Below are 12,063 nucleotides of genomic sequence, written 5' to 3'. Positions count from 1 at the left end.
ATTGGCGAATACGTCACTTCCGAAATCACATTGCGAACGGTGGCGGGATATTGCGTTTGTGATTTGCCATGCAAATATGTTATTGGAAGCGACAGGCGGTATCTTCGATTTGATCGCCGGACGCGAAGCACCGGCGATGCCAATTTCTGTTCACGGCCAGTTAACATTTGGCATTCTGCAAGTAATCACGGCGCAATAAATCCGCGCGTGCTAGATCCGCGGTCATCGCGAGGACGTTACAAATTAATTCGTAATCCTGCGGAGGCACCGCGTCCACCAGGAGCGTTCGCAATCATCGTGCGTGCACGCATCAAACTCTCCTCTTCTCTCTCTCCCTCTTTCTCTTCTTTGCTCCCTTGAAAATTGCATTCATCAAAATATTAGTGCCGCCGGTGTTGAATCATCAAACGATTCACAATTGCGAACGTTAACATTGAATTTCCCGTGCAATGGTAACCGGAAATATGAAAAAGATAAAACACATGTTGCATTTCGTACGCGATAAAACCAGGAGCGCGTAGGATGAATCTTCTTTGAATTCATTTTTGGATTCTAATAGAAATTTAATTGACAATAAGAATGTTAAATATAACTATATTATTATTTTATATAATATATAAATTAATTATTGTGATGATAATAAAACAAGTGAGCAAAAGAAATGATTAATGGTTTATATTAATATTTTTTAGAATTTTAAAAGCATCGGGATTTTTATTTATTGCAAGCATTTTAATTAGTACGGGGGTCGCCATCGCAACGCAATAAATAAAGCAAATACCAGTCATCAACAATGACTGCATTTAAATGTTAAGAAACAAACGTTTGCGAATTTGACTAAGAACAAAATAAACAAGTTACAAGTATCGCGAGTCTAATTGCCACGTATTTCGCGAGCTCTCTTCCCATTTCTTCGCTCTTTCCATTCTGACAGAGGTATGTTTATTCAAGTGGCTCTAACAATTATTAACTCATTCCATTATACGATCATTTATCTTATAATTTCTTATAATATAAATATTGTAAATTTACTGTCTTCAATAATTATAATAATATTGATAGATATTTATGAAGGGAAATAGATTTCACATTAGCTTCCATATAGTACAAAAGGTGGACCTTGAAACGCGGGTTGAAGGGGTTCTCTGGAAGAGAGAGGTTGGTAAGCCTCGCTAAGCCTGTAAACGTTTGCCGGACGCCGATAATAGGATTATCATGGAGAACTGTTTACCAAGGTTGCCATAGCCATGCTACTCCACGGTTAATTGTTTTTACCGCTTGTACTTAACTATGTGGCTCAATTAATCTCATATCTTTACGCGATAATTGTAATCACGCGATGACGATATGTAATTGAAATCGTGATTTACGATTATTGGGGCGCCGTAATCGTGTCGCAAAATCGTTTTCAAAATTTTATCCGACGCATATTTCACTTGAATGAATACGTTCTCAATAACTTGTCGTAAATTCATAATTATTAATTATATAATTTCGAAATACCTTATTTTCTAGGGCAGTCATGCAAAAATAATTAAATATCGAAAACTTTTAAATACCTCGCTCAAGTTTGGAACGTTCTTGGAGCGAAAATTTGAAATTCGCTAATGCTTTGTTCCAAGAACGTTCCAAACTTCAACGAGGTGTTTAGATCATTTCGCATACCTTATCATTATACTTTCGCATTTCTGCGGATGAGATACTCTGCATTCCAGTGATCTTTCGCTTCCGGTAAAGGAGAAAGGGCCGTAGAAGCCATATCGTTTCATTATTCGTTTTACGTTATTTGTTCGTGCAAGAGAGTGGTTTGGGCAAAACGATCGGGTAAAAAGGGCGGCGCGCTTATGGATCGTTAGAGTCGAACGTGCTGCTGCAAACGAGAAGCGTTTGTGCAATTTCGCGTGTGATTGTGTACATCGATATACTGCAAGCGCGGATTTGTCCACATACATATATGTATAGATTTGTCCGCGTTATCTGACATCCGAACACTTTGGATAACAACGTGCTAGTTCTAAACGATCGTGCATTCGTGTTTCGTTAATGGCGTGATTCGATCGCTGATATTCATGCAAGAGCGAAAAAGAAAAAGAAAACACAAATTTCAAAGTAATATCTCGAAGTATTATCTTGAAGTTTGAAAATTGACATCAAGTGTTTTTGAGGTAGCTTATTTTTCTTTTGTAAAAAGGTGCTATAAATCCTCCCGATGGCTCGTCAAAGACGAGAGTAATAAAAAAAAGTGAGAAGAAAATATGAGGGGGTGAAGCGAATACATATTTCACAAATCGACATGACGTATTACGCACAGCAACATATATAAGATAACTTGCATTCAAATATGAATACAAAACTCCGAATACGATATATTAAAATGCTGACATTAGATTTCACCAGATAATTTAAAATAATCCTTTTAAGGAAAATTTTAAACTATTTGATTAGAACAAAAGATTTTTCTTTTTGCTGTGATTAATTAATCAAATACTTTGAAACTTTTATAGTATTACATTTACATTGGCCCAAAGATTATATAAGATTCATTTAATTAGAGAGATGTATTCAAGAAATAATGAGAGAGCTAAATCGATGACATAAAAATAAAATAAAAAATCGTTCATAAACGATAATAATCTTGTATAATATTTACATAAATTATCGTGCATCTCGTCAGAGTTTTCTTTTGAAATTTTATAAATTATATAAACACGGTGCAAAAAAATTATGTAAATTATAAATTGTTTATTGATTTTATTGATTGCTAAGTATCGTTATTTTAATTTACTACCACAATCATTTTTAATTCATTTCTAAATTCACGTATAAATTGACATACATGTAAAACTTTTATATTTATTAAGTTTTATGTGATATATAATTTTTGTAAAATTTAATTGTAGAGTGCAAAAATTTTAATCATGAATATCGTCAATGATATCGTTTTGTCAAAGATGTCTTTTGTACATTTACTGAATATTTTATAAAAGAACAAAAACTATTTGTTATTATATATGCATATTTTATATGTAAACTATGATTTTGATAACTTTGAGGAATTCTCTTATCATGTAACAATACACACGCGTTCAATGTTACTTTCTATCGGAAATTTAGAAGCTTTAGAAATATTTTGTTATCCTATATGGTGATATCCATGAGAATTTATCTTGTGAGAATCTTATCTGCTGTTAATAAGAAAGAGACATTGATATTTTACACATATCTATCACAAAACAGAATTCTTATTTTATTGCAGAAATCTAATTTTATCGCAATATTTAATTAGTAAAGAAATTTGAAATTATTTTGTCATTTTTATGGGATATTCTGCATAAAACTTTGTCATATTGGACAGAGATAATTAGACAAATTATTTGTATGTATGTTTACAATATTAAATTTCTTTCTCTCTATGTTTCGAATAAAATAAAATAATTTTTTTCTTTGTAAAAAAGAAAACCAAATATTTGATTTATATTTTATTTTCTCTTGATATACTTGACATAGCATTACTAACAATATTCGCAATTGATTAAAAATAATCGAAATACTACATTATTTAGGACGGATTGATACGATTTGATATTTTAATATCTCTCTCTCTTTCTCTCTCTCTCTCTCTCTCTCTCTCTCTCTCTCTCTCTCTCAATATTGCGTGCGATAGGATTTTCTTGATTAACTATCGCGCTTAATACACTTAGCTTCCATCGCAATCACACGTCACACCGATAAGAATGCTGTGACAATCTTACGCATGGTCACGCATAAATTTAAATATGCGTAATTCTGCGTAATGCAGCATTTTTCTGAATTTTCAAATCAAATGGCGGTGGTCTGCGGTGCCGGGGGTGGCGTCAACGGCGTCCAAGCGTTCGGCTGCTCGCCGGCAATCTCCGTATCTTGTCGATGATTGTGATGATGAAGATGATGGGGAGGATGACGATCGACGACCGTCAAGTATCTTCTTTCGTCGTCCGGTTGCACCTCGTTCAAGGCGTCCGCGGTTTGCTCGGGGTAACCCATCGGAATATGAGGGTGCTCCTTAGGTGGACTATCGTACTCCACACTGACCGGCGAAGAGGTTTCCGTCTGCGGTAGAGCCTGCAAGTGCAACATCTGCGCTTGGGAGTGATGCTGCGGGTGCTGCTGCTGATGATGATGACGGTGCTGATCGGGGGTGGTCGACTGCACCGGCGAGGCGTGATGATACTCGTGGACGTATTCGCTCGCGTCTGTCGGAGCGACGGGATCTCCGCTCTGCGGATGCAGACCATGATGCAGACCCGTGTGCGGAACGGAACCGTACGGGGACATCTGATGGTGCAGGTGAAGATTTAGATTTAAGTAGGATTGCTGTTGCTGCTGATGCTGCGACTGCTGCTGCTGCTGCTGTTCCAACGCGGATGGATGAATCCAGGACGAGTCGACGCAGTGTCCGTGCTGTTCCTGGGACGGTACGTACAGGGTGCATCCGGTCACGGTCGTCGTGGACGCGGTACCGACCACGGCTCTGCCGAGGACCGTGTGCGCCGACGACGTCGGCGACGGCGACGGGGATGTCGGCCACTCTTGCGACGCAGCTGACGACAAGCACGTGGAGTTGAGATTCTGCAGTGATTCCGGACTGCGAGGCGACCAAGCCGGTGCCGTCACGTAAGCCGTGGAATGCAACAGAGGCATCGGCGTGTATGCGTCTGCGTGTTGTTCTGCACACAAGTGATAATTGAAAGTAACTCGGAAGAATTTCTTTTAAAAAGATGTACTACACTTTTGATAACATGTATGCATTAGTATATATGTGCTTTTGGTTTCAACGGAGATTTGGAAAATTGAATTGAAAATTGTTTGAAAAGTAGACGTCCAGAAGATTTAATGATTATATAGATAGAGATTCTTGCAAATTAATTAAAGTTTTTCTTCAAGGATCGATTAAAATTCCGAAGGAACAATGATAAATAATTTAATTTTGCGTACCATCTTGGACATATTTATGTCTCAAGCTATAAGGAGCTGCTCTGCAGGTGCTCCTGTGTCCAGAAGTGGTGACCGTGCACGAATTGGAAAAGTGATTGCTAACGCAGGCCGAAACTTGATTTTGTGCGACGGCTATTGCGGATGCAGTATTGTACTCATATCCCATCGTGGGCTGCGGTAAAAACAATGCACCCGCATCTGAAACAATATTATCTTATTAAAAATATTGTTATTATAATATATTTGACTCGATTTCGATTTCCACTCCGCGTTCAATATATTATTATACATATCATAAATCAACTTACATTGAGGATAAGTTTGTGAATCGGCGGGCCTCTCTTTAGCATCGAGAAATGCCTTCGCGAAAGGATTGTACTTGATCTTCAGACTCGTCACTTCCTCGTTCTGATACGCTGTCACTGCGATGAATTGCGTTTCGGGGAAACGATACGTGAGAACCTGCTCGAATGATGACATCATTATTTGCATCCCGTGTAAATAAAATGATTAAACGCCACATTACATTAATAATAAAAATATAAGTGTGTAATTTGAGGAAGAAAGAGGAAACGAGGAAAAAGAAAAGGAAGACGTACCGTTCTCTGCTCCTCGGCACCCACTCGGACCAGATGAACACGTGGTTCATACTTGTGCAACGAGTTCAGCATGATCTGCCCATTGCCATTCGACTTATTTGTTAGCTTGACCTTGGCGAATGATACCGCCTCCTTCATCCAATGTGCACCGAAATTCGGACTCTCCGGATGTATATAAATCGGATTAGGCGGAGCAACTTCCGCCTTTCCTCCTGGTACCCACTCGCCATTGACATACTTCCATCTGATATTATATAATTTAATCAAAACAAATTTCATCTCTATATTAATTCGTGACTTATGTAGACGTGTGATAATGTGATAAAAAGCAAAATGCATGTGTTCTCTCTCAAAATATGAGTTTAGATTTCACATATATTTTTTTTGTGAAAATAATAGTGAATAGGAAAATTTGCGTAAGCCAATTTGATTGAGAAAATTCGCCAGCAACAGAAAATGTCTCTTGTATTATTTTTCGTCTTCTGAGATTGTTTTGCGAAAGCTATTATGAGCTCTTCTCAGTTCGTTCAACACCGATGACGAATCGCCGACGAGTTAAAAATAACGCTCTAACAAGTTTAGAATCGACTTTAGCGACGTTACGTGATGCTTGAACGAAAAGGGTACGGTAATTACGACCTGTTAGTGTCCTTCGCGCCCCCCGTTCTTTCTGCTCGCGAGATAAATCAACGCAAATCGGTAACCCGCTCATCCGTTTACTGCCTACGCAACATTTCGATGCTATGCGCTTTCTATTTTGCTCTTAGCATAATTTTATAATTTGCACAATTCCAGTTCCCTACTACCTAAAAAATGGTTACTTAATCCTCGATCCGGGCGAATAGCGAATCATTCAAGATCTAAAATTGTAAAATTGATAGCATATAGATAATATAGATAATATAAAACATAATATGTTTGAAACGTTCATTCATGTTTGAAAAAAATATTTTTTTAATATATATAATATTAGAATAAAAATATTATGTATTTTATAAAAATATATATATTTTCTTGTTTAATTCATTTTACTTGGAAAAAAGCAGGATAGAGGAAATAAAAGTGTACAATATATTAAAGTTTATCCTAAAGGACACGTAAAGATTTTATATACATTAAAATATATATATTTATTTGATGAACGTTTTTAATTGTTACAATATCAAATACTTGAAGCCTTTTTTTTACGTTATTGAATTTTTATGATGTCTGATTTTTATAAAGTTGCACATTCGATATATGTTTTGTGAAAAATTTTAAAAAGGGAGGTTCTAAAGTCCTTAACTTGCGACAAAAGTTAAATATAATGATTGCTATTTTTCTGATACATTTGACGAATAAATAATCAGATTATTACCTGTGTGGATCGATTTGAACAAATTCCAGTAGCAGCGTGTACATGGCCGCCGGTTCCAGACCACGTGCAACGACCTTCACCACGGGAAACATCCTCCTACGGGCGAAAGTGACATATGAGGAACACCATTGCATGAGACACCGATCGTAAAGTTCAGAGATTCAGAGACCAATGTCGACGACGAGATTCACGGCGCGGATCAAAAGGTAACCGCCTCGCAGACAGTGTGTCTTCGGCGCATTTACAAGCCGCGTATTAATAAAAGCGATTACGGTTTGTCGACTGCGGATGTGCAGGTAAAGTGCTCGCTCGCAGGCATCAGCTCGACAAGAGTACGTTTTACAAGAGGATCGTAAGCATCGTAAAGTTTTATTGCCGACGGCTGGCATCTTCTCACAATAATTCCAGAGAACTCTATTCTTTCTACGGATCGAATCTTTATCATTTATTTTAGTATCCTAATTATGCATTATGTGCTTGGTATTATTTATTTCCTTGCAATTAATGGATATCCAGGCATGTGGATTTTTTTTTAAATGTTTTCGTGACAGGTTATACAAATTACAATTCCAATTTTCTCTTTTACTATTTGAAAAAAACCTATAATTATTGAGAGCCACATGTCAAAAGGAACGTAGAAAAAAGTAAGAGAAGAAACTGCTTAAAATTCACTACGTAACATTTTTAAACCATGCTTTTAATATTCTTGTTTTGCTAGCAAAGTGTGTCTCTTTGATTGAATATGAAGAACGTTGGATGTCGCATATTTACGATATTTCTCTTTTCGGAGTAAAAATTACGATATTACCTTTTCGGAGTAAAAATTAAAAGGCAGCTACCTGACAATCAATTTATTTTGTTTTATTTCACAATGATATTTCCTTGTTGATAAAATTAGAATTAAAATCTACTGAAGTACTAGCTAAATCAAGAAAACAAAGAGAAATCATCTCTCTCAATTTTGAATTAAATTTCCGACTTTGCATTCTAACTAATATCTCTGCTCCCAATAAACGTAAATAGTTTTATGTGACTTTGATATCATTATAAATGAAAAAACTGTGCAATGATGATCTTCATATGTATATTTCAATTTTTTGAAGTACACAAAAATCTGAAGATCTCTTCTTGAAATCATTTTCATCTCAAATGTTCGTAAATCATATTATCGCGGCGTACGAACACAAAGAAATTACAAATTCAATAACGCGCGTGTCAAAACTAATCTCTCCTTCAAGATCAATAATGCTTATTAACCTTCCAATTAACACATGTGCGTCTATGGCTGTACCTTCCGTTTTTCGTGACGATCATCTCGTTCGTGATGCACTGGAATCTGGTCCAGAGCTCCCGATCCTCCAACGACAAGGACAGCGGCAATCCTTGATTCCCCGTGATCGCGGCAGGAGGTCCGAGAGTCTGTCTCGCGATCGCACCCCGCTCTTCGCGATCCTCTCGATTCTCCTCAGGACTCGTCCGACTCTGCCTTCCGCGCTCTCGCTCGCGATTCCGCTCCTGTTCGCGTTCCCTCTCGCGCTCGCGATCGCGTTCGTGACACGAAGAACGCGTTGGAGAACCAGGCGTTCGTGGAGCGCTTGCCGATTGCATCTTCAACGTTCTCCGGTACCTCGTGCCTTTCGCCCTCTCGATTCGAATTTACAAAAAACCAATTAAAGCGTTTTGAATTCTGAATGACAATGCGTATTCGAAGGGTAAACGAGAGAGAGAGAACCGCGGTATAATGTGTTTTTCAAATAAAAGATAGTGAGAACGAGACTCGGAATTATTTTTCTCGTCGATGTCGCGATCGATTCGCGATGTCCCGCGAGAAAAACGGACGCGATCCCACGACGGGGGGCGGCGGGGGGAGCTGGCGAAAGGGGACGGAAAATCGTCGTTCGTCGCGGCACCTCAGACGTCTCCATCAACGGCCGAGGATAGCCGTATCGCGAGGAGCCGCGCCGCGTGACCGTAGGCTCGTAACACTTGGGCGCGATATTTCACACTAGCCGGCGAAGACTCGCCGAAGACTGACCGACAGTATATCTGCCTCTCTGTTCTCTCTTCGCGTCCTTTCTTTCTCCGTTTCTCGAGAGTAGGCACCGGACCGAGTCGCGTTCGCGTTTGCCGGGTGCTAATTACTCGCTAAATTAGAAGCTCACGGGTGCAGCATGGCGGGTACCACGTCGGTGTCCATTGGTCGAAGACAGTTTGATCGGTCGTCCGGTCGTTGCGAGGGAGAGTGCCGCCTTCGGCGGCTTTCTTTGACCAATGGTCGAACGAGTCGGTTCGACGAATCCGCCACGGTTGGTGAGTCCGATGGTGAACGCGACGTTCGCCAGTCCGCCCATGTGTTGGTCGGCAGGTTCTCTCGATTAGTCCTCGCGGACGATGTACGAGGGTTCGCACGTGATGGTCCCCGAATCGCGCCGTGATTTGCCACCTTGATCGACGCTTCTCACGCGATCGATCGGCTCGGATTTGTTCTCGATCGATAATGAACGTCGCGACCGATGCTGAGGAACCGAGTCTGCCAAGGTCGCGAGGAAGTGTTCCTCCTCGCGCGGATCCAGAAGACGCGCGGCCGCGATACCGGATCGAGTCGCGGCGACATGTCACCTCCTCGAGTTAATATTTGCGTCTGTTGCGCTCAGGAAAGTATGCGACACGTATTTGTTCCTCGTGAGATAAGTAAGTGCTGCTCTTGTTGCCGAGGTATAACGGATCTCGATGGAGCCGCCAAAAACTCGAGAAATCGATTTTCTCTTTTAGAGTGCTGTTGATCGAGAACTTGTATCTAAATACTTATGTTTAATCTGGATTATATATATTCTAGCCGAAAAAATAAGACAGAATCAGGAGTATATCTTTTCTTCATTTTGCAACGGATGAAAACTGATGACTTGATCCTTAAACGTTTTCTTCAAAAAATAGAGATTTTTATTATTATATTTTATATCTAATTACACCTAAATTTTTATAATTTTTTCTTGTGCAATTTAGATATGACGAAATATCAGAAATTTAAAAAATCTTACATAATTTATTTAGAATGTCAAAACATATGTGCATTATTTTTCGGCAAGAAATTTTCAGAAAGAAAAAAGATCTTTCTAAGGAATTGACTTTCGCGGCAATTTTGATATTTGTCGATTATGAAAATGAAATTCTTCTCGTCTATCACGGGAGAAACGTTCGGGAAGATAGAATCGTGTTGGTTGTCTGGAGTCAAATGACAAAAATCAACAGAGCGTCGTTCAACCAGCTGCACGAGGCATCGCGAGTAGATATTTGAGCAGGACCGTTTCTTGTTTGCCATCGTGCACACGGTTTCGGACAGCAATCGGCGGACGCGAGACGGCCATAACCCTATCGGTTATTTGTGCTAGCAATTTCGTGCGGAGAGCACGGAGTCGCGATCGTCCTGATGCTGCGACATCGGCCGGAGGCCGAGCTGAGCCATCTTTATTGAACGAAGGCGGTCCGAGGTTGCCAAAGGTAATTACAATTTTCAGCGCGATTGGATCCGTCAGTATTTGTAAAAAACAACGTCACTGGTCCTTGGGCCACAAAGTGCACGATGACATCAACACCGGGCGAGATCTTTTCGAAAATTCGCCGTCGAAAATGAAAGTGTCGCGTGTATCCTTGGGCAGCATCTGATAGTTGTAAGAAAAATAATTGTTTAGGTTTCAATTTAATGATACCATTGTGAATGCGAATTTTATTATATTAGAAACAAGAATGCGAGTAGCAACTTTTCTATATTTGAAGCTGAGAGCCAATTTTTCGCGTGGAATCTTATACTTTTTTTCACGATTGTCATAATTTTTTTTACTTATGATTTATATAAATATGTCTAATGTCCTCTACCTTGGTTCAAAATCTAACTTTTCTTTATATCTTGTAATTATATTATTTTTATTTAACGTAAACCTCTTCTCTCATCTCTTCTCTCTGATTTTTACATATAATATACTGCAATTGAGATGTGCAGCCCGCCTCAATTCACTGCTACACGATTTGAAAATTGATATATTTCCTCCAGAATAGATTCACATCTGTTCTGTCCACAACACGGTGGCGTGTCATAAAAATTTTTACCCCAGACAACTTCTACGCAGCCTGCAACACTGCAGAGGTAGTTTACGATACAGGTATCTTTGATTGTTGCTACCTGCCGCTAGGTAGTCTTTGGACACAAATCAGAAGGTCTCTTTTTCTATTCGACAACTCATTTATCGCGTTTCAAGATATGCCGCCGTGGTTACGATCGCTTTGATAAACTGCGCCGAAATTGCCTCTATCCTTTTGTATTCATCTATTTACAAACTGTACTCAGCGAACATTCTAAGGGGAAGTTGTGCACAGTTGAACGTCAAAAACGGGCGGTTTTTATTAGTTAAGATATATCATCATCTTTCACAGAATCTCAATTATGTTTTTCTTAAATTTCAGTCAAAAAAACATCGTTCAATTTATAGCATTTATGACGTATTTAAAAATCAATGATAAGATGTAATGCGGAATTTTTAGAAATTTTTGTGACAGTTTAAAGTTATTTATTATGCGTTATCGCGAATGAATTCATTTAAGATCCTGTAAACGAACGAAAGGTAACAGGGTAATTTAAAAACAAGAATGAGAGAGAGAATTTTTAGAGATTATATTTGCAAAAATCAATTGCTTAATTATTTGAAAAAAATTTTTAATAATATTAAAAAAAAATCACTGCAAATAACTATAGCGAAAATAAATAGATTTCAATTCTTTTTCTCAGATTCATGCAAGCTAACGAGTGAATTCTGATCACGATCAATCTTCAGGTTGACAGCTTCGCTTCCTTGTTCTCGTCGAATGTCGCGATCCCTAATTTTGTCTTCGCTGGCAGTGACACAATTTCGTGGCGCATGATTGCTAATAATTCTTTCGCGATCCATACTTTGATTACCGAGCAAAATTGGGAAATCCATCGGATGCGCGATTGTCACCTTCTGTCGCATCCATTTTCTTTCGTCCGAATCATTAGAATAATCCAATAAAGCTGCATAAGTCTATTATAATTCATTATCGAATCTCAATTAAACATTTCAAAATTATTACAATATTCAAATAAATATCAGAAGCAAAAAT

At 38.7% G+C, this 12,063-nt stretch overlaps 1 protein-coding gene across 1 annotated transcript; it reads right to left on the bottom strand.

Annotated features, from left to right (window-relative positions):
* Positions 1 to 3,491: 3,491 nt before the first annotated feature.
* Positions 3,492 to 8,955, bottom strand: LOC105255484 (brachyury protein homolog). The gene is made up of 6 exons (XM_011264783.3): positions 8,222 to 8,955; positions 6,931 to 7,026; positions 5,574 to 5,817; positions 5,283 to 5,436; positions 4,975 to 5,172; positions 3,492 to 4,706 (listed from the first exon to the last, which is right to left on the bottom strand). Exons 1-6 carry the CDS (start codon positions 8,536 to 8,538, stop codon positions 3,820 to 3,822), a joined length of 1,896 nt encoding a protein of 631 aa, XP_011263085.1. The 5' UTR covers positions 8,539 to 8,955; the 3' UTR covers positions 3,492 to 3,819.
* Positions 8,956 to 12,063: the final 3,108 nt, after the last annotated feature.

This window comes from Camponotus floridanus, unplaced genomic scaffold (genome assembly GCF_003227725.1).
Source record: "Camponotus floridanus strain SB8 unplaced genomic scaffold, Cflo_v7.5 scaffold18, whole genome shotgun sequence".
NCBI classification, from domain to species: Eukaryota; Metazoa; Arthropoda; class Insecta; order Hymenoptera; family Formicidae; genus Camponotus; species Camponotus floridanus.
Note: the sequence above shows the minus strand (reverse complement) of the source record. Positions and strands in the feature narration are given on the sequence as shown.

Bases quoted from the DNA above. Each gene is read 5' to 3' on its own strand.
- LOC105255484 (XM_011264783.3), bottom strand. From the start codon at position 8,538: ATGCAATCGGCAAGCGCTCCACGAACGCCTGGTTCTCCAACGCGTTCT. The intron at 5,437-5,573 runs GTACGTCTTCCT...TCATTCGAGCAG, and splicing joins GTGCCGAGGAGCAGAGAACG to GTTCTCACGTATCGTTTCCC. The intron at 5,173-5,282 runs GTAAGTTGATTT...ATATTGTTTCAG, and splicing joins TTCACAAACTTATCCTCAAT to ATGCGGGTGCATTGTTTTTA.